The 22,748-nt window shown below is 36.9% G+C and overlaps 3 protein-coding genes across 3 annotated transcripts in view; 1 reads left to right on the top strand and 2 right to left on the bottom strand.

Annotated features, from left to right (window-relative positions):
- Positions 1 to 16,238, bottom strand: part of LOC117329895 (25S rRNA (adenine(645)-N(1))-methyltransferase-like) — a 38,873-nt gene extending 22,635 nt beyond the window's left edge. The window contains exons 1-3 of the mRNA XM_033888112.1: positions 16,141 to 16,238; positions 5,942 to 6,028; positions 689 to 1,770 (exon numbers count right to left, since the gene is read on the bottom strand). Of these exons, the coding sequence (XP_033744003.1) occupies positions 689 to 1,770; positions 5,942 to 6,025 (1,166 nt within the window). The 5' untranslated portion in view covers positions 6,026 to 6,028; positions 16,141 to 16,238. The remainder of the gene's footprint in view (positions 1 to 688; positions 1,771 to 5,941; positions 6,029 to 16,140) is intronic.
- On the bottom strand, positions 8,743 to 9,447 carry LOC117330221 (methyltransferase-like protein 5). The gene has a single exon (XM_033888442.1). The coding sequence runs from the start codon at positions 9,445 to 9,447 to the stop codon at positions 8,743 to 8,745; it is 705 nt and encodes a 234-aa protein (XP_033744333.1).
- Positions 16,239 to 16,835: 597 nt separating the features above from the next.
- The window catches only part of LOC117329894 (U3 small nucleolar RNA-associated protein 18 homolog), a 34,336-nt gene continuing 28,423 nt past the window's right edge, over positions 16,836 to 22,748 (top strand). The window contains exons 1-3 of the mRNA XM_033888111.1: positions 16,836 to 17,122; positions 20,260 to 20,351; positions 21,723 to 21,818. Of these exons, the coding sequence (XP_033744002.1) occupies positions 16,928 to 17,122; positions 20,260 to 20,351; positions 21,723 to 21,818 (383 nt within the window). The 5' untranslated portion in view covers positions 16,836 to 16,927. The remainder of the gene's footprint in view (positions 17,123 to 20,259; positions 20,352 to 21,722; positions 21,819 to 22,748) is intronic.

Genomic DNA, 22,748 nt, shown 5'->3' with positions numbered 1-22,748 from the left:
CCGAAGGGTTCATTGTGGTTTCTCTACTTACTAAAACATTATTCTTATTGTATTTTATTGTATTTCCAGTACTTCTTATATATATTATGTGATTGTATTTGTAATTTTTTGTGTTTTGGTAAAGGGGCGGATTGCCTCGAAAATCTAACATGCCTCATTGTTCACACTGTTTGAATTACTTCTTTGCCCCATATATATATATATATATACATAATGTGCCACAAAGCATAGGAAACTTACCTGATGATAATGACACGGTTGATTTACTGTGACTTAATTACCTGATGATAATGACACGGTTGATGTACAGTGAATTACCTGATGATAATGACACGGTTGATTTACTGTGAATTACCTGATGATAATGACACGGTTGATTTACTGTGAATTACCTGATGATAATGACACGGTTGATTTACTGTGAATTACCTGATGATAATGACACGGTTGATTTACTGTGAATTACCTGATGATAATGACACGGTTGATTTACTGTGAATTACCTGATGATAATGACACGGTTGATTTACAGTGAATTACCTGATGATAATGACACGGTTGATTTACTGCGACTTACCTGATGATAATGACACGGTTGATTTACTGTGAATTACCTGATGATAATGACACGGTTGATTTACTGTGAATTACCTGATGATAATGACACGGTTGATTTACTGCGACTTACCTGGCCTGTAGCTGTCCAATGATGGTGTTGACGGGGTTGACTGGCCACTTGGCTACCTGTGACTGGAACCCTTGGTGGTAAACCTCGAATGCCTCGCCATCCTCCCTGAACATCGAGTACGATTCACTTCCTGTTTGGTTGTACAACTGCTCGTTGAGGAAGCGGAACCTAGCAGACTTTAGTTTGTCCATCATGCGTTGTTTGAGAGTTGTCCCCCCTTCCTTTGGTGATTCTCCCTGTACTGGGGTATTTAAGGAGGCTACTGGTGAACTAGATAATATTTTGTTTAACACTTTAACATTGAATTTTGTTTGTTCCTGTCCCTGTTTACATTTCACACCAGGATGTCCACAACTGTTTTCATCCCTCAATATTTTCTCACTTTTCTTATTTTTATTTAATCTCCCATCGTACTTTTTTTCTCTTTTCTCTGTGTTTTCACTCCTCGATGACATGTAACTGTTGCTGTGAGGAGGGTCACCTGACGAGTTGGTCAATTCCTGGACAATGGCCGTCTCGTCTACGAACCTATCATCTTCAGACTTTACATTTAATACCTCATCATCCACACTCTCTTCACTCTTCTTCACTGATAAATGCTTGTATTTATTCCTTTTATTAGAATTTTTCTTTTTCTTTCTTCTCCTTTTCTTTTTCTTGCCTTCACTTTCGTCATTAACAGAATCCGTTGGTGATATATGTTGAATATGTTTTGGTTTTTTATTTGGAGTATGATCAGTCTGTGCTTTCCGTTTGCTGCCTTTTATGTCCCTACACTGTATGATACTGTTGTCAGTCATTTTGTCCTCAGAAATCCCAACAGTCTTGTCCTGTCTGCCACCTTCCTCGTCCTGCCTGCCCTGCCTGCCCTGCCTTCCCTGCCTGTCCTGCCTGCCCTGCCTGCCACCTTCCTTGTCATGCTCCACATTTCCCTTAGATTTCTTTAAGTTTACTTTCCCCTCTGTCTCTGATACACTTTTCTTGCCCTTTGACATCTGTCGGGAGCCAACAGATTTTGACACTTTTCCTTTTCCGTTGTCAAATTCCTTCCCAGCTTTCTTTTGATGTGTTTGTTTCCTAGACTACAAGATAAAACATAATCTTTAGTGATTTCACTTTTCGAATCTAGAGGCCAAATGGGCCTGTATCACTCTTCTGTACTACAGCTTATAAAAGTAAGAATTTGTTGAAAGATTCAATCCATCAAGGTTTATTTACTGTATGTATTAGACAAGCACACTTGCGCCGCCCCTAAACGTGGATGGATCGAGGTGCTAAATGATACAAATGAAGTCCCTTACCTCACTGACCTGCCAATACAGTCTTTTAACCAAGACCCTAGATTGTTTTCACTCCATAAAGGTATATAAATAAAAAAAATAATAATTTCCACCCAAATTTTAATTAAGCAAACCCCTATTGTGTATTTGTAAGTGTACAGTGCAATAAGTAGGACTATGTTACATGATGAATATTAAACCCAAACTAGAACACAGACACGTCAGAAAGGGCCCCGCTATGTGTCTGACCCTTCAGGGTAAATGTAATAATTATTGTCAGTGTTTTTCCTGCCTATATAACTGGGTGCGCCAAACGACCCCATTCTCAATGCGTTTTAGCCTGATTTTTTCCCAAAATCAACTCGAAAATTCCAAATAACATTTGTATGACGACTTTTCACAATCAATGAAAAAATTCCCAGTTTCGTTTTTAGGAATACACTGTGCACTGTAAAATTGGTTAGCATAGAAAATTCAATGTGTGTGTTTGGGTGTAATTTACAGTTTGCGCTGGATACCCAGGAAAAACACTGATTGTAATATATTGACATGAAACTATTAGATATATGTTTCTGATTAACCTTTGCTATTGTTTCATTAATGTTAGCATTAATAGGGCCACTGACAATACTGCTTATTATTATTGTATGGAAAAGCTAGCCAAAAGAATTCTACAAGCATTACACTTTTCAAATTTGTTTCAAATCTAATATCAAGGAGCACACAAACTGATATAAACTCAATGCAGTTATTCTAATAAGGTAAACTTGAGAGGGTTTTCTGAAAAACAAAACATACCAAATGTGAAGAAAAGGGGAGAAAAAAAGGATTTTTTAAAATATTTTAATAATGTCCTTTTTTTGTCATTTGAGGTATAAGAAATCCAAACCAGTACTTTTTTCACCTTTTTTTGTTTTAAAACTTTTTATATTTAGACCCAATCAACTTCAAAATTTGGTCGCTTGACACCAACTTACCTTCATAATGTCATAACAAAATCTTTAATACCATTTAAAAAATGTCAATCCGACCTTAACATATGACCCATTGACTTTGAACTTTGGTCAGTTGATACCTTGTTTGATTGTGACCAACTTAAGATTTACCATTTAAAAAATGTCAATCCGACCTTAACATATGACCCATTGACTTTGAACTTTGGTCAGTTGATATCTTGTTTGATTGTGACCAACTTTGCATAAGTCATAAATTATGCTAATGGAAGACTGTAATAGTATTGTATATGTATGTGTGTATTGTGGTTTTATGTCAATATGTAAAATGTTACATCATCGAAAATCGGCTTCCCTCAATACCTGTATGTACCAATTTTCGCCGCAATCAAATAATATCAAAATTTCTACCAATCAGAAGTCTCTGTTTCATTCCCATGACAACACAGGTTTTGGAAAGGTGAACCATTGTTCCCTCAAAACCCCTATATACCAATTCTCTCACCAAAATCGAACAATAACTAAATTTTGACCAATCAGAAACCTCCATTTGTTACCATGGCAACAGACGGTTTCGTAAGTGGTACCATTGTGTTTGGCTTCCCTAAATACCACTATGTACCAATTTTCACCGAAATCGAACAATATCAAAATTTCAACCAATCAGAACCTCCATTTGTTACCATGGTAACAGACGGTTTCATAAGTGGTACCATTGTGTTTGGCTTCCCTAAATACCACTATGTACCAATTTTCACCGAAATCGAACAATATCGAAATTTCAACCAATCAGAAACCTCCATTTGTTACCATGGCAACAGACGATTTTGTAAGTGGTACCATTGTGTTTGGCTTCCCTAAATACCACTATGTACCAATTTTCACCGAAATCCTCCAACTCTTGTCAATAATTTGGTGCAAAAGAAAAAGACGGACAGACGGACAGACAGACGGACAACCTGATTACTATAGGGCACCGCATCTTTGATGCGGGGCCCTAATAAACAATTCTGCAATCTGCTATAACTAATGTTTCAAATTTATATAAAAGCATATCAAAAACAAGATCATTCATTGATAAGAAAATGTCAAAATTGTTTTGACTGCTAAAATCCAAAAGGGTCGATTACCTGGCATTTTGAAGCCGACCCAGGATGACCTTGACCGTTGACCTTTGAACTTGTGACCTTGAACTATGAGTTTGATCATTCTGTCAGTTAACTCTTGGTTTATTTCTTGACAACTTTGCATAATCGAATAGTGAACAGTTAAAAACAACAAAGATCCAGTATTTTCATGTTAATGTTAAAATCCAATATGGCCGCCTAACAGCCATTTTGAATCCGATTTGCATGAAATACTACACATCTGATCTAAGATGCATGAGGAATCATCAGTTCCAATTTGATACAAATCCTTCATCTCCTTCAATCATTTTTGTGCAGAAGAAAAAAAACGGACAGACGGACGGACAGACAGACAGACAGACAGACGGACAACCTGATTACTATAGGGCACCCGCATCTCTCGATGCGGGGCCCTAATTAGTGTCCATTCTTCCAATATTCCCTATGTGTCAAATATCATAATTCAACCAAATTAGTGTCCATCGTTCCAATAATCCCCATGTGTCAAATACCATAACTCTGGGATATTCAGGATTAACAAATACATATAATTTGAAGCTATAGGCCCATTTGATTTCTGTACATTTATTTGAACAAACTTTTCACAAAATATAAACCTTGGACATTCAGGTGTTAAAAGATTTCAACATATTTCATCAGACTCATGTGACCAAGAGGGAACTTATATGTCTTTCATCCCAGAATACTACTGGCCCAAATCATCACAACCCTGCATGGGCCTAGTAGAATTTAAAATTTTAACACACATTTAATTCTTGTGACTATAATTATGTCAACGTCATATATTTGAACAAACTTGATAGCCCTTCATCCCAGCATGCTTCTGGTCAAATATGGCCTGGGTATTTTGGTTAATGAGAGGAAGTTGTTTAGTTAATAGAAGAGGTTAATCACAGAAGACAGATGTTGCACCACTGCCCACTGACCTTCAGACAATTACATCACTGACCTTCAGACAATTCATGTTACAACATCACTGACCTTCAGACAATTCATGTTACAACATCACTGACTTGACCTTCAGACAATTCATGTTACAACATCACTGACTTGACCTTCAGACAATTCATGTTACAACATCACTGACTTGACCTTCAGACAATTCATGTTACAACATCACTGACTTGACCTTCAGACAATTCATGTTACAACATCACTGACTTGACCTTCAGACAATTCATGTTACAACATCACTGACTTGACCTTCACACAATTCATGTTACAACATCACTGACTTGACCTTCACACAATTCATGTTACAACATCACTGACCTTCAGACAATTCCTGTTACAACATCCCTGACATTCAGACAATTCATGTTACAACATCACTGACTTGACCTTCAGACAATTCATATTTCAACATCACTGATTTGACCTTCAGACAATTCATGTTACAACATCACTGACTTGACCTTCAGACAATTCACGTTACAACATCACTGACTTGACCTTCAGACAATTCATGTTACAACATCACTGACTTGACCTTCAGACAATTCATGTTACAACATCACTGACTTGACCTTCAGACAATTCATGTTACAACATCACTGACTTGACCTTCAGACAATTCATGTTACAACATCTCTGACCTTCAGACAATTCATGTTACAACATCACTAACTTAACCTTCAGAAAATTCATGTTACAACATCTCTGACCTTCAGACAATTCATGTTACAACATCACTGACTATCAGACAATTCATGTTACAACATCTCTGACCTTCAGACAATTCATGTTACAACATCACTAACTTGACCTTCAGACACATCACTGATTTGACCTTCAGATAATTCATGTTACAACATCTCTCATTGAAATTTTAACATACATGTAGATAATTTGAGACAATCAAAGCTCCAGTACCTTTGGTGCCCCTACGACAAATAAACTGGAGCTGAGGTCATTAGCAGCCTTGGTCACCGCCCAGTCTTCTGTAGAGAAGTCCATTTTCTGAGGAGATAAAAGTCAAGGTCAGATGGAATTTACATTATATGTCACAATAATTAAATTCTCAAGTCACATCCACAGAATTCACAACTCAAATACACTTTTACATATAGTATTAGGCAAAAACAATAGTATGCAATTGAATAAACAAGAGGCCCATGGGGCCTTAACAGTCATCTGAATTAAACAGACCCTAGTACTATTGTATACATATGTTTACATACCCAGTAGCAAAATAGTGGTAGATATATATACAGACAACAATTGAGATATTGTGCGATACTGTATGTTGGCCATATTCATGGCACCATCTTGGATTACTTAGCAACACGAAAATAACAACACTTGGGTCAGGATCATCGGAGGATCATGTCAGGTAAGTTATATAATTAGAGCTCGGTCCCACTCGTATAACTTCAGGAGAAGTTTAAAATGTGAAAAATTTACGTACAGCAGACAGTGGCGGACAAAATGACTATACTGTATATAGATCATCTGACCTTTCCAGACCCTTCGGGCCAGATGACCAAATAAATATGTAAATCAGAAATTCAATATAAAACGAAAATAATGCTTCAACTAAACAGTGTAGTGTTTAGGGGATAGTACGCTGTTTTTCCTGCTTATACTGGCGATTAGAACATGAAACTTTGTTTGAACTCGAGACCAAAAGGTCGAGAGTTTAAACCAAATTTCATATTTTAATCACCAGTAAAGCCACGAAAAAACAACATACTGACCCTATTCTAACACGTTTACTGTTAAATATTTTCAGAAACACTGTTTCCATTTCTACAAGTATGCTGTAAAGAACTATGTGACCTCCGCTAAGTGACATGTCATACTGTACATGTAGCTGACTGACCAATCAGAATGAAGCTTTCAAAGTCAGTCACATGGCCACGCCCATACTGGCGAGAGTTTGATCTGTATGTTGACGGAGCGGTGCAGTTACTGAAGATTTTACCACAAATTTGGATTTACTCTGCAGTACGCACAGGGATATGTGCATATGTACATTCAATCCATTTCATTTCGGTTCGGATTTTACTTGGCTAGATGCCCACACACGGATAGAATGAACATTTTAATCAATGAATGACAGTAAAAACAATATTTAATGTTTAACATTTTCAATATTTCTCTAAATGACCTTGACCTTAACTCTAATATATGTCCTCTCTAAACTCCAATATATGTCCTCTCTAAACGACCTTGACCTTAACTCCAATATATGTCCTCTCTAAACAACTTTGACCTAAACTCCAATATATGTCCTCTCTAAACTCCAATATATGTCCACTCTAAACTCCAATATATGTCCTCTCTAAACTCCAATATATGTCCTCTCTAAACAACTTTGACCTAAACTCCAATATATGTCCTCTCTAAACTCCCAATATATGTCCTCTCTAAACTCCCAATACATGTCCTCTCTAAACTCCCAACATATGTCCTCTCTAAACTCCAATATATGTCCTCTCTAAACTCCAATATATGTCCTCTCTAAACTCCAATATATGTCCTCTCTAAACTCCAATATATGTCCTCTCTAAACTCCAATATATGTCCTCTCTAAACTCCAATATATGTCCTCTCTAAACTCCAATATATGTCCTCTCTAAACTCCAATACATGTCCTCTCTAAACAACTTTGATCTAAACTCCAATACATGTCCTCTCTAAACTCCCAATATATATCCTCTCTAAACTCCAATACATGTCCTCTCTAAACTCCCAATATATATCCTCTCTAAACTCCAATATATGTCCTCTCTAAACTCCCAATATATGTCCTCTCTAAACTCCAATATATGTCCTCTCTAAACTTCCAATATATGTCCTCTCTTAACTCCCAATATATATCCTCTCTAAACTCCAATATATGTCCTCTCTAAACTCCAATATATGTCCTCTCTAAACTCCCAATATATGTCCTCTCTAAACTCCCAATATATGTCCTCTCTAAACTCCCAATATATATCCTCTCTAAACTCCAATATATGTCCTCTCTAAACTCCAATATATGTCCTCTCTAAACTCCAATATATGTCCTCTCTAAACTCCAATATATGTCCTCTCTAAACTCCCAATATATATCCTCTCTAAACTCCAATATATGTCCTCTCTAAACTCCAATATATGTCCTCTCTAAACTCCAATATATGTCCTCTCTAAACTCCCAATATATGTCCTCTCTAAACTCCAATATATGTCCTCTCTAAACTCCCAATATATGTCCTCTCTAAACTCCAATATATGTCCTCTCTAAACTCCAATATATGTCCTCTCTAAACTCCAATATATGTCCTCTTTAAACTCCAATATATGTCCTCTCTAAACTAAATGATATGGCGTGTATTAAGATATGGCGTGTATTAAGATAGGGTGTGTATTAAGATAGGGCGTGTATTAAGATAGGGTGTGTATTAAGATATGGTGTGTAGCAATGATACAGGAATAGAAAATAAAAAATGAGTTGTATTTCAATGTTTTACTTATTTACTACAATATACCATTTTAAATCAATACGATGCATATTTTTCTTGCTTGGAAAGAATATATCCAATTCAACAAAACAGACCTATACATGTACATAAACAATTTGTAACGAGTCAAATATTTGAGGTCAATGGACACTCCACAGTTACTGTGTTTTAGAATGATACAGATGACTACAAAGTAATGATACTGAAACAATTCAGAATCTTGGTCGACTATTTAAATGAGAATCGAATGAGGTCGACCTGAATATCTACAGATTTCTGTTTATGACACTTGAAGGTGTTCTCCAGATTAAATCTTAGCTCAGCCAACACTTCCATGTGCACCCCAAAATCTTTAGCCTTTTTCTCTATGTGAGCCCGTGTGGAGGTCTTATGTAGAGAATACACGGCCCTTTTAGCCAGGAACAGGCCAGCCTGTACAAATCTCATGTCAATTCCTTGGTTCTTCTTCGTTCCAAAAGGCGGATTCATTATCACGGTATCAAAACTGCTCTCCTTAAAACAGCCTGCTGACCCAAACTCAATACAAGATGCTTGATCATGTGATTGTGTCTGTTTGACATGTTCACATATCTTGGTGACATCCATTTGAATGAAATCTACCTCAAGTTCCAAGTCCTTCACATTCCTATGACTGATATCGAGAGCGTCTTCATCAATATCTATCCCTACCACATGTCCGGCCCCCAACATCTTGGCCCCTATCCCCAATACCCCACATCCACACCCAAGGTCGGCCACAGTTTGGTCGTGGATATCGTCGTAGTTGGTATGAATTGTGTGGAGAACACGCGCGGCGATGTGAGGGGTCGTAGGGTACTGCTCCAGGAGAATCTTTGGTTTGTCAAACGTCTCAACATCTTCTAGGTAACTCTCCAGTTCCTTCAAACGCAGTCTTGACCTTGAACTGGCCATCGCATTCAACACTGGTCCTCACTCATCTTCATCAGGCGTTCTGAAAACAACAACAGACTTTCCAGTAGGTGGTCATCAATGATTGGTGAGTCTTCTACACTCAAAAGTGAAAGGATCTATAGAATTAGATCATTTATATTGAAATATCATTGTAAAATTGTTACCAATAAGTATTTTAAATTCTCATCAAAGAATTTAACCCCCACTTGAAAAGTCTGTTGTTAAAAACTGACATGTATGGAAACATACATGAATTATGAATATCATCTTCAATTGTTATTACATTAAATCACAATCGTAGTCCCATTAACGCTGTTATGCAGAAAAAAAGGAAAAAATTACCATGGCTACAAGGTATCAAAGTGACATTAGTATTATGAAATTTGTTCAAAGTTACACAATACTGAACTTTTTACACATGTGTACCAGCAGTACTAGTATAGCCTCTAAATGGCGGCCATATTTGTGTAAAATCTGTGACAGGAAACAGATTTCACAGTTTGGTTCATAGTGTAATAATCCTCACAAACTTTAAAATATCATCTGTGCATTTTTCTGAAAAATCATCTTTTTTCTAACTGGAAATTGCAATTTCTATTTCATTTGCTTATTTCTCAATATCTGATTCATCTGAACCTCGTAACAATCTGTACATACTTTCCCTTAATTTTCCCAATCCAAACAGAGCCGTCGCAACCAGCAGTAGAGTAACGCAACATTTTCTAATTTTAATTTTTTAAATATTTTCGATTCCCTAGAAGCTAAATGTTGTTTTTTTCCTTTCCAGTCGCTCTATCACGCTGCAATTGGGTAATTAGGCCACCTGCGACCTACATAGTTAGCAATACGTCGTCGAGTCAAGTATGGAACTTTGACTAGTGTAAAGCGAGGGTCTTTACCGACAGAATAAAACACCTAGATGAGACTTATATATAAATGGGTGTTCTGGAGTAAATATCTCATTTGTCCATATATGTAAGGAAGGTGTTAAATACGTGTCACACCCGATTTTATTGTATTTTTGCACCAAAATCTTAGCGACACCAAACGTTCGGTGAATTCCATGTTTTCATAAAGTAGTGCGCTCTGGTCCTACACCAAACATGGTGTCAGGGTCAGAGGAAACTCAGGCTAGGTGTCAGGCCGTGTAATGATTTGTTACTTGAAAATTTCAGAAAAACAGAAATAATGTAGATGTCTATATAATAGAACAGACATTACTTTAAATCATACCTCGAATTTTGATATTGATTTTCTAAAAAGTGTCGTATAATAGGCAAGTTTGCAAATTACGCAAGTTGGTGGGTAGTCCGAAGGGTTCTGATATCGATCCCTACCCGGTGTACCTAATGAGTGACCAGGGAGTGTCCAGGGACATTTAGCACGCCCAGGAATTCGTTATTGAAGATTTTTTGATTATTTTTTCTGTAACATACTTATGAGACCATTATCTAACACCATGCAAAATTTCATTTCGATCGAATGATTGTATAATACGGAAATGCACCTCTGAAGTTGCAGTGCAGCGTGCACTCGGGTGTCGAGGGACATTTTGCACGCCCAGGAATTCGTTAATGAAGATTTTTTGATAATTTTTTCTGTAACATATTAATGACATCATTATCTAACACCATGCAAAATTTCACTTCGATCAAATGATTTTATAATACGGAAATGCACCACTGAATGTGCTTTATAACATGCATTTGAGTGTCCAGGGCGTATTTTACACGCCCAGGAAGCCATTAATGAAGATTTTTTGATATTTTTTTCTGTAACATACAGATTATACCTTTATCTAACATTAGCAATGACAGGCATACGCAAGTTATGACACTTTCCCATTCTGCCCCGTGTTAAATAGGTCAATGTTGAATTCCATGTTTACCAGCTAAAATTGTCTGTTCTTTCTATTTTCACTAAACAGTAATCACAATGAAGTATGTTCTACTTGTCTTTCATATGATTATTACGTTTATCGATGTTTTCTTCAGCAAAAACGCCTTTATTCATAGCCTCCCACAGCGTAAAAATGGCGTCATCGCTGCCATTTTGGTAGCCATGTGACAGCAAAAGAGGCTTAAATATATATAAAGACACGTGTGAATCGAAATCAATTGTGTGTTTTGACTAAAAGGAATGCAAAGCAATATCTAAACATGTGGTAAACCAGAAAAGAAAATAGTTTGGCAACAGAAACTGGAGCGGAGAGACGAGGTACCGATAAAATTGTTAATATTTCCTTACTTACCCTTTGTGACACCCCCTTGACAGTGATATTATGAAACCTAGGGCACTTTTCTTTCAGAATACATAACTGTCAAAACTTTAGAATGGAGCGCAACCGTGCGCAGGGTCAAAGAAGAGGAGTATTCCACACTGAAATGTAATTCGCCATGATTTTCGAAGGGGGATAACTCTAATCTTAGTAGTCGTAGTTTACTACTTATGGAATATAAAAACGTACGGTAGGCCTATTAATCAAGCGTTTTTACACGAAAAAGTCGTCAATTTGAGTGGTGATCACTAGTTTTAATGGATGGTTGTACTATAAAAGTATGTTCTTTAATTTAAATGTAGATTCAGATTGCACTTGACTCATTTTTTTCACAAAGAAATCAATTCAATAATCAAATATATTTCCATTTTCATAATTATAAATTATAAATATTATAAATTATATTCCTGATTCAAATGCAGTCTTATTATTACCAAAAATGATTCAAACTGATATGATTTAGTTATTCGTGCTAAAACACTTTAGTTCGTAAATTTATTTCACCATCAGTTTTACATGATAACCACCAGCATTAAAACTATGCCGTTTATCTTTTTTTAAAGATATTTCTTGTTACAATTATATTGACTTGAAATATAACAATAAACACATCTTCCTGAAGATAGTTGCCTTATTTTTTGAAGAAATAGGAAAGTATCCTTTGATGGCAGAATCCAGTTGTTTTTCCTACATTTCAAAGTGCCATAACTCTGTCAATTTTGAAGGTAGAGTCTTCATTTTTTCACCATTTAACTCTATTTGTAAAGACCTTTCCAACAAAGTGTAAAAGTTGAGGAATTTATAAACTTTATTGAATAGATTATATGGTGATTGTCTACTTACAAGTTACGACTGTATTGTTCGATATACCGGCTGTTTATACTATTCGGAATTCCTTAGTCATTTGACAGCGGAAGTGTTCCGAGTACAGGTAATTTGGCGCGAATATTGCACGTGCAGATTGCCGCGGTTGTCTATATAAGCCGGTACACCTGTGTAGTTCGCCAGTCAGATGGAAAGTCTTTGTAGGACTGCCTGGCTCAGCTCTCCCCGACTCACGTAGTCAGATGGAAAGTCTTTGTTAGACTGTTATGGTAACACTCACTGTCAGTAGTTTTGTGTACTATCGTTATAGTATGGCCATGTAGCCGCTAGTTTACTAAACTACTGTCATGTTGTCCTATAGTATGTGTGTGTTGAGTGCGTGACAGAATTGTATAATTTGTCCCTGTGTCTCTGTATATTTTTACATAGTGTTTAGTGGTATCCTAATAAAACTACCTGAACTTTATATATCTTGAGTTTGTGTTTATTTGCCAGACTTCACGTACAAATTATGACCCAGAATGTAAGACCCTGACGGACCCAAGATCACCGAACCTGGGTATAAATATTTTAAAGGTGTCGGTTTGAGGTGAAAAGCCGATCCTTTTACATTGGTGCCATACTGACCAGGATCTTGGTAACCCGTTTTGGGCATTTTTGAAATGTTGGTGCGATAAGATTTGTAAAACTGAAGTGAAGTAATGGCAAATAGACTTAATTTGTGTGTGTTTACTTGGAGTGAGTGGCAGTTTTATAAATAAACTTGGTATTTCCGGGAAAATCCTGATGTATACCGGAAGTATGTCGAACACAGGGACCCGTCTTTAATCTGTCGTTGGAAAAGTTGTTATAATTGGCTTGGTTGAATAATATAGTCAGAGTTTTCCTTTGTTAATGCTACAGGGTATGGTGAAGGTTCCTGGTATCTTGTGGAGTGTTAGTTTAAGTTTAAATCTATACCAAAGGCTAGGAGGCCAGAGTTGAAAAGCAGAAATGATATTGCTGTACTCAGCCTCAGGTGACAGGTTAGCAGTGTTTGTGGTTTATATTAAACTTTATAAGGATACTTTTGTTGCTTGGTTGAACTACTTGTGTAGTTAGTAGTGTGGAATTCTTGGAGTGATAAGATTTCCTGTCTAAATATGGAAGAGGAATCCATTTTAGAATATGACTCTATAGGAAAGGAGTCGGGTCAACCTAGAGCTAACTATGGATGTGTGAGATTGTCTCAGTGCTAGCTGACTAGTAACGTCACTTAGAGGTTGTAGAGGTATGTCGATCTCATAAGACAGTACAGTGGGTATAGTGGAACCAACTATTGGAGTAGCAATGCATGGATTGTAAATGACTTTGTGTTTTGCCGGAAACTGTGTTTTTGTGCGAGTTGCTTTCATTATGTGTACAGCTTAAAATACTTTATGATTGGATACTTAAAAGTTACTGGAACTGGATACTTAGTGTATCATGCCATTATGTAGTGATTCTGTACATATTGTCTGTGGTTATGTACAAAATGAATCTGATGTGGCAGAGCTCGAGATAATCAAGTGCTTGTTTTGCTATGCATTTTGTCTTATATTTTATTGTATTGTTATTTTGTTATACAGGAAATTGTTTTTATGCTTCTGAAGAGTGAGCAACCATGTAGGTAGTTTTGGTAAAACGCAATGGTTGACCATGTTACCCTGGCATGGTAAGCATATTCATGGAAAAAAAGTTTACTGGGCACTTTGAATTATGCTCTTGAAGCTATTAACACAGAGAGGAGTGTGCTGTGTAGTTCTGTGGTTGAAGTTCCATTTTATATTGTTGTTGTAACATACATGAAGTATCACTATCATTACATTTTGCAATATAGGTTTCTAGGGGAGTGGATATAATGATTCAAGTCATGTTTGTGATTGTTGTGTGTGCTCAATCTGATTGTTTAGTGTGTACTTTATACGAGTGTTGTGCAGTGTATGGAATTTAGTTGTAAATTGCTGGTTGAATATGTTGTATGAATTCATGAATTATTTTTAGTAATGAATTTCATCCCAAATCTACTGTCACATTGTAATTAACAGACAGGGTTCATAAATTATTTTGTACTAATGGATTCTATGCTAAATTATGTGATTATTTTTGTAGCACCTATAATGTTTGTTTACATGTTTTTAGAAGAGTTCGTGAGAGGGACATATTCCTATTTATGTTAAATGTTTTTGAAGATTGTATCATGTGTTGAATCAAATATATATGTATGATCATTGTTTATAGGTAGTAAGTTGGCATCTCCATCAGAACTGATCGGAGCCTTAATTGTGTACAAAACTTTGTGAAAGTATGTTTGTAGTGACGTTGTACTTTGAAACTACAATAGTATGTTAAAACTGATGTTGTGCAGACCTGTGTAGTTTTTATACGGTCTGCTGAGATATATTTCTTTGTCATCAAAGTTTACAAATTATGTACATTTTGACAAAAAGTTGTAACTTTTGTCTTAAGGGGGGAGGAGTGTAAAAGTTGAGGAATTTATAAACTTTATTGAATAGATTATATGGTGATTGTCTACTTACAAGTTACGACTGTATTGTTCGATATACCGGCTGTTTATACTATTCGGAATTCCTTAGTCATTTGACAGCGGAAGTGTTCCGAGTACAGGTAATTTGGCGCGAATATTGCACGTGCGGATTGCCGCGGTTGTCTATATAAGCCGGTACACCTGTGTAGTTCGCCAGTCAGATGGAAAGTCTTTGTAGGACTGCCTGGCTCAGCTCTCCCCGACTCACGTAGTCAGATGGAAAGTCTTTGTAGGACTGCCTGGCTCAGCTCTCCCCGACTCACGTAGTCAGATGGAAAGTCTTTGTTAGACTGTTATGGTAACACTCACTGTCAGTAGTTTTGTGTACTATCGTTATAGTATGGCCATGTAGCCGCTAGTTTACTAAACTACTGTCATGTTGTGTGTTGAGTGCGTGACAGAATTGTATAATTTGTCCCTGTGTCTCTGTATATTTTTACATAGTGTTTAGTGGTATCCTAATAAAACTACCTGAACTTTATATATCTTGAGTTTGTGTTTATTTGCCAGACTTCACGTACAAATTATGACCCAGAATGTAAGACCCTGACGGACCCAAGATCACCGAACCTGGGTATAAATATTTTAAAGGTGTCGGTTTGAGGTGAAAAGCCGATCCTTTTATAAATGTATAACATGAAATGTTTCCTATAATTTAAAAAAATAGCCTGCTTTTGCTACTAACATCATGTAAAATTTCACTTCGATCAGACGAGTGCATAATACTAAATTTTACCATTAAATCTTACGAAGTTACGATGAAGTTGCCCTGTATTACGGCTGCGGTCAGAACATGAGTGTCCAGGGAGGTTTTTACACGCCCAGGAAGTCGTTGATTTATATTTTTTGATTATTTTTTCTGTAACATACAGATTATACCTTTACCCCAACCTGAAAATTAAGCTCGGGCACTGACATCCAAATTTTCATAGATCTCCAGCATCCAGTTGCAAAATGCCATACCTTAAAGGAAACACATGCATCAGCGAAATTAAAACTATATCCGTAAACTACAGATACATACCCTATCCAATGAGTCGACTAAAACAAGCACTCCATCAGCTGGCTGCCATGTGTTTGTCTCCGAATATGTAGATTGTCCGAGAAGTTCCGAATGTTGCGATTGAGGCAGACTACATTACGGACCTCAGCGACAGGATCCAATCAATGACCTGAGGCGTTTACTGTAGGCCTACTAAATATTTATTTCATATCTATGTTCTCTGTTAACATGCCATCCAGTTGCCGTTGTCGCTATGTTTTCCATTGTCTACCATATCAACGTGCTCGTTCAAAATACTACCTGTTTAAACATGTGAGTCCTGTAACCGTCCAATAATTAAATTACCTGTACATGTCCAATAAGTTACCTGTACATGTCCAATAAGTTACCTGTACATGTCCAATAAGTTACCTGTACTGTAGAAAAAAATGTTAACTAGCTTACTGTAGTGTTAATAACCTAAAAGATTTAAATAATTTCCATCATAGATTATTACCACATTTTGTGTATGATTACATACATTCATCACTTTCCTGCGCGGCATGTTTGTTGCCGTGACATATAAACACTGTATTTTTATATATAGAAACATTAGAAGGCTTCTCTTCTTAGAAGAGAGCAAATCGAGTGGGGCTCTGGCAACTCGTCATGTTCATGTAAAGTCTGGTTCTGATTTTTAGTATTATCCATCATCGTCACCCGAGCGGTTGCATCGATTGCGAGGAAGCCACTGTGTTAAAGTTCCGAATTGACATGGAATGAACACATGGGCTCCACAAGATAGGGTATACAAACTAAATTTGATAAAATGTTGCGTCGAAAGATTCATACGGAGCATCAACAGACTTCACACACATCCAATAAAGCTAGTAAGACCTTTTCTCGTAAACAAGCTCTAGGAATTACGAAGAAGGGGAAGGATGTCGAAGAGGAGATTCTCGAAGGACTCGTCTTGGGGACCCCAGATGAAGTTATAAAAAATCTGGATGTTGGGAAACGAAAGGTAACTTTCTTGAGTTTAAAGTAATAACCAGGCCATTTAAGTTGCGAAACACGCTTAGCTGGCACGCTCAGTCGAGTAAGCATTCGCCTTTTTACTTAAATACTCTAAAATATACTCGAATCCACTAAAGTATACTGATTCAGTATACTTTAGTGGATTCGAGTATATTGTTTTTGTAAAAACAGTATTTCAGTAACTGAAATACTGTTTTTACAAAAACAATATACTACTGAAATACTGTTTTTACAAAAACAATATACTCGAATACAACTAGAATCCACTCAAATAACCTCATTTTGTACATAACATAGTCATTAAAGTGTGAACATTGTAGCATGAGAAAAAGAAAAAAAAAGGGGGGCAATTTGACTGGAAGCATCACTAGGAGTTGGAGATTCAAAATGTATAAATAGGGCTGACACCCCCAAGGGACTGAGGGGCAGGACCCAATAGGGGAAATAAAGCAAATTGTTTTAAATCCTATGTTCTGTAGGAATGAAAGGATTTGGTGTATTTTGTGTGAAGCATGCTTTGTTGAAGCGAAACCCATTTTGTATGCATGTAGGTGGAGCTGGGGTTAGGGGCCCAATAGGGTACCTAATGGAAATTCTTTCCTTTTGTTTCGAATCAATGAAAGATTTTTGTCAAGTTTTGTCTGAACCATCCTAGGTTTTCTTTTTCCTGTATAGGTAAATGATAAAATATTCTTTTTATTTTGTAAGTGCTTCATCTTTACTAATCAAATGCATTTTGGAGAGTTAAAACTAAGTAAATGATAATAATAAGTAATGATGTGATGATCATCGTCATTTGTCATTTTACAAGCTATATATATATAGTGTCATAACAATTGATATAAAATTTGTTTGGAAGTGAAGAAAGTCAAATCGGTATAATGCCTATGGGAGGATGTAATATATTGATGAAGGATGAAGACAGCTACAAATAATTTAAAATATATGTTGTTTAGTTAATTAGCTTTCACTATATTGATAACGAAGAAGTGAATAATTTGGTAATTAATAGAAATACAATTTTTCTATAATTATTCTTTTATTAAAAATAAATGCAACTTTTTTTCACACATTCATTCGATGCCTAAGTGGTTACCATGATGCTGTTTTATATTCCACCATCTTCATTACATGTACACTTTTCTTTCATTTTTTTATTGCCCAGACATTTAAACACATCAGTGACTGCCAGGGTTGGGACCCTGGATTCAGCATCTTTACATATGTCCTCAAGCAAGAGGCCTAGGGCTTTCATTCTACATACACATACATGCATTTGTTTGTTCTTTCATTCATTCATTTATTTTCATATTGTTTCGTTCATTTTGTGATAAATTATTCAGTTTAATCCTGCACAATATATTTATTATATTCATCATCATTTCATGAACGATAAATCATCAGGTATCTATGCAATATCATCCACCTGTTCCTTTATTTTATCCATATAAAATATATTTGGGACGAAACGTCCATGAACACTTCAGCATTTGCACGCGCGGTATATTTTCAAATGTCTTGTCCTTTGGTCACATAGCGTTCCATCATATAGAACATGGCTCTGTACATGTCACGCTACTCGCTAGCCACATAGAACTGGTTTTGGACCCCTGTAGTGTACTGTAGTGTACCGATTTTGGACCCTTGTACTGTAGTGACACTGTGTACCGGTTGTGGGCCCCTGTACTGTAGTGTACTGGTTGTGGACCCCTGTACTGGTTGTGGACCCCTGTACCGGTTGTGGACCCCTGTACTGGTTGTGGACTCCTGTACCTGTTGTGGACCCCTGTACCGGTTGTGGACCCCTGTACTGGTTGTGGACCCCTGTACTGTAGTGTACTGGTTGTGGACCCCTGTACTGTAGTGTACTAGTAGGTTTGGACCCCTGTACTGTAGTGTACTGGTTGTGGACCCCTGTATTGTAGTGTACCGGTTGTGGACCCCTGTACTGTAGGGTACTGGTTGTGGACCCCTGTACTGTAGTGTACCGCCTGTAGACCCCTTTGACTGTAGTGTAATTGTTGTGGACCCCTGTACTGTAGTGTACTGGTTGTGGACCCCTGTACTGTAGTGTACCGGTTGTGGACCCCTGTACTGTAGTGTACTGGTTGTGGACCCCTGTACTGTAGTGTACTGGTTGTGGACCCCTGTACTGTAGTGTACTGGTTGTGGACCCCGGTACTGTAGTGTACTGGTTGTGGACCCCTGTACTGTAGTGTACTGGTTGTGGACCCCTGTACCGGTTGTGGACCCCTGTACTGTAGTGTACCGGTTGTGGACCCCTGTACTGTAGTGTACTGGTTGTGGACCCCTGTACTGTAGTGTACTGGTTGTGGACCCCTGTACTGTAGTGTACTGGTTGTGGACCCCTGTACTGTAGTGTACTGGTTGTGGACCCCTGTACTGTAGTGTACCGGTTGTGGACCCCTGTACTGTAGTGTACTTGTTGTGGACCCCTGTACTGTAGTGTACTAGTAGGTTTGGACCCCTGTACTGTAGTGTACTTGTTGTGGACCCCTGTACTGTAGTGTACTAGTAGGTTTGGACCCCTGTACTGTAGTGTACTGGTTGTGGACCCCTGTACTGTAGTGTACTAGTAGGTTTGGACCCCTGTACTGTAGTGTACTGGTTGTGGACCCCTGTACTGTAGTGTACTGGTTGTGGACCCCTGTACTGTAGTGTACTGGTTGTGGACCCCTGTACTGTAGTGCACTGGTTGTGGACCCCTGTACTGTAGTGTACTATAGCTATATATATAGTGTACTATAGTGTATACTGTAGTGTACTATAGTGTACTGTAGTGTACTGTAGTGTACTATAGTGTACTATAGTGTACTGTAATGTACTAAAGTGTACTGTAGTGTACTGTAGTGTACTGTAGTGTACTATAGTGTACTGTTGTGTACTATAGTGTACTATAGTGTACTGTTGTGTACTATAGTGTACTATAGTGTACTGTAGTGTACTGTAGTGTACTGTAGTGTACTGTAATGTACTAAAGTGTACTGTAGTGTACTATAGTGTACTGTAGTGTACTGGTTGTGGATTTTTAGAATATTATAATGTTATGTTACAGACTACTATAATTATGTGGAATAAATCACTTTTTATCTGATGTTACAGACAGGAACAGAAGAGGATGTGTTCGGTTTACAACCTCCACAAAAAAGAGAGAAGAAACCTGTGTGGGAGGATGTAGATGATATGGTTGGAAGGTAAAACTGGAATGACAAAAGTTTATTTACATTTATTCATGGATAATCATGGTTTTCCTGAATAAAATCTACAGTAAAACCTCTCTAACTCAAACCTGCATTGCCGGAATACCCCTTATAAGATTTTTGAAACATCCCCTGTGTACAACCAACCAATTGAAAAAATAGATTTTTGAAACATCCCCTGTGTATAGAAAGTTGAGCCAAGGATAAAATGTCTGGCAGCCACCGATTGGCCAGTATGTTATGAAGTAAGAAAATAGATATGTAGCCTGATAGGTAACTATCCATAAGAATCCATAAAATTTCGTAAGTCCGATTGAATTTTTTTCTAAAAGTTCAGGTCATAATAATTATCAGGTAAACATTTAAGATTTTTGAGAATTTTTACTGCGAAATTCACCCATTTTCAAAATGGCTACCCTGGAGAAAATTTGAGCTAAAGGACCCAACGTTTTTTTTTGATTATGTGTTATATTAGACCCTAAACTTTAGTTATAAACCATAATTGGCATATTGAATTCAAGGATTTGAATGAAATACGACAAAGTTGTCTTCTTTAGTGGACTTTTTAGACACCACTGTTTTCTTACTAGAGGGAGTTGTCTTCTAGTAAGAAAATAGTGGTGTCTAAAAAGTCCACTAAAGAAGACAACTCCCTAGGCACTAAAGTGTATAATAAATCCGCCAACGCATCTGTACTTGGATTATCTTGGTTGCTACCCTAAACACCAGAAGAACAATAGACTATTTGCACAAGCATTGCGAGTGAGGAAGATATGTAGTGAAGATACGGATTATAAAGAGGAGTGTAAAGAGTTATTAAAAAGATTCATCAACAGAGAATACGCTAGGAATTTAATTATGGAACATTTCAATTCTATAACAAACATTTTAATTCCATAACGAACATTTTAATTTTATAATGAATATTTATTTAATTTTCATTTTAAAATAATACAGTTTATATAGTTGCATTGATTGTACACTGTTAACAGAGAATTCCCGCCCCTTATAACAATAAGAGTCACCTGATAGGTGCACCACTTTGAGGGTATTTCAGGAGTTAAAATTGTTGTATCTTTGCCCTGACGAGCCGTAACTGGCGAAACTAGTCCGCAAGAAATAAAAGTTTATAAGCTTACTTATGTTTTGAAGCTGTTGAATGTTGAGAAACACTCCTTCCTGATGTCTTCAAAATTAAACATAAGTACATATATTTTGTATATTCATGTGTGCAAGCTTAAGTGATCTCATACTTTAAAAGCAAAACCTGGCATTCACTTGATAACATATAGTGTGCAGCATTTGGTGAGGTTCATAGTTAACTTGTATGTAAAGATTCATCAAAATATCATATTTTTGTTTCAGTGTTCAAATGACAAAGGCCAAGAAATTTGAAGGCATGAAACAGGGAGAGGAATGCAGGATACGAACAGAACAATATACAGTACGACTGAAATCAAAGTAAGTTTTATAGTCACTATAGATATATATATATATATACAGTACGACTGAAATCAAAGTAAGTTATATAGTCACTATATATATATATATACAGTACGACTGAAATCAAAGTAAGTTATATACAGTCACTATATATACAGTGGAACTTCATTAACTCGAACTCGGATAACTCGAATACCCCGCTTAACTCGAAGTACCTCGCCGGTCCCGGCCGAATTCTCTCTTTATCTTAGTAAAAAAAACTCGGAAAATTCAAATTCGGATAACTCGAAAAACCCAGATAATACGAAGTGAAAATTTGGTCCCAACAATAAAAATCCTATTTGAAATGATCGAATAACTCGAAGTATAATTTTCGTGTCCAAAAACGATCGGTGGCAAACGCCGACATTTTTTAACATCTAAATTCCGTTTGTAATACTGAATATATCGGCACTACAAACCTACATGCTATTATAAGTGTTTCATAAATTCATTAAAGAATTTGTCGGTAGAATCTTATAACAACAACTCTTGGTGTTAAAAGTACTGCTTTACTTACATCAGGTAATTTCCTAAGGCGGTCGCCGATATTAGTACACACAATAGTCAACAACTCATCTACCCGCTCGCTCAAGCGGAACTAATCTCTGACACACCGGTAGATCTACTCGGCTGATGTTTTTACAGGTGTAGTAATGAAACAGTCACCGGTGCCTATTAAATCTTTAAACTGCTGAAACAATAGCGTAATTACTGCCGAGGTGTTCATAGTACGACTGTAACGGTCAGCGCTGTCTATTAAATCGGATAACATGCCAACTCAGTAACAGTAACATTTTATACACACACGCGCAGCCCAACTTCCGGTGCTAATACACATGGAAATGGCGTGGTTATCAATAAAACGTAAGTAGGCCTATCAAACAGTATTTTATATGTCCAATATAA

Source organism: Pecten maximus, chromosome 6 (genome assembly GCF_902652985.1).
Source record: "Pecten maximus chromosome 6, xPecMax1.1, whole genome shotgun sequence".
Classification (NCBI taxonomy): domain Eukaryota; kingdom Metazoa; phylum Mollusca; class Bivalvia; order Pectinida; family Pectinidae; genus Pecten; species Pecten maximus.
The sequence above is the reverse complement of the archived record's forward strand: the minus strand, read 5'-3'. Positions and strand labels throughout refer to the sequence as shown.

Coding starts and splice junctions, on each gene's coding strand:
- LOC117330221 (XM_033888442.1), bottom strand. CDS start 9,447: ATGGCCAGTTCAAGGTCAAGACTGCGTTTGAAGGAACTGGAGAGTTAC.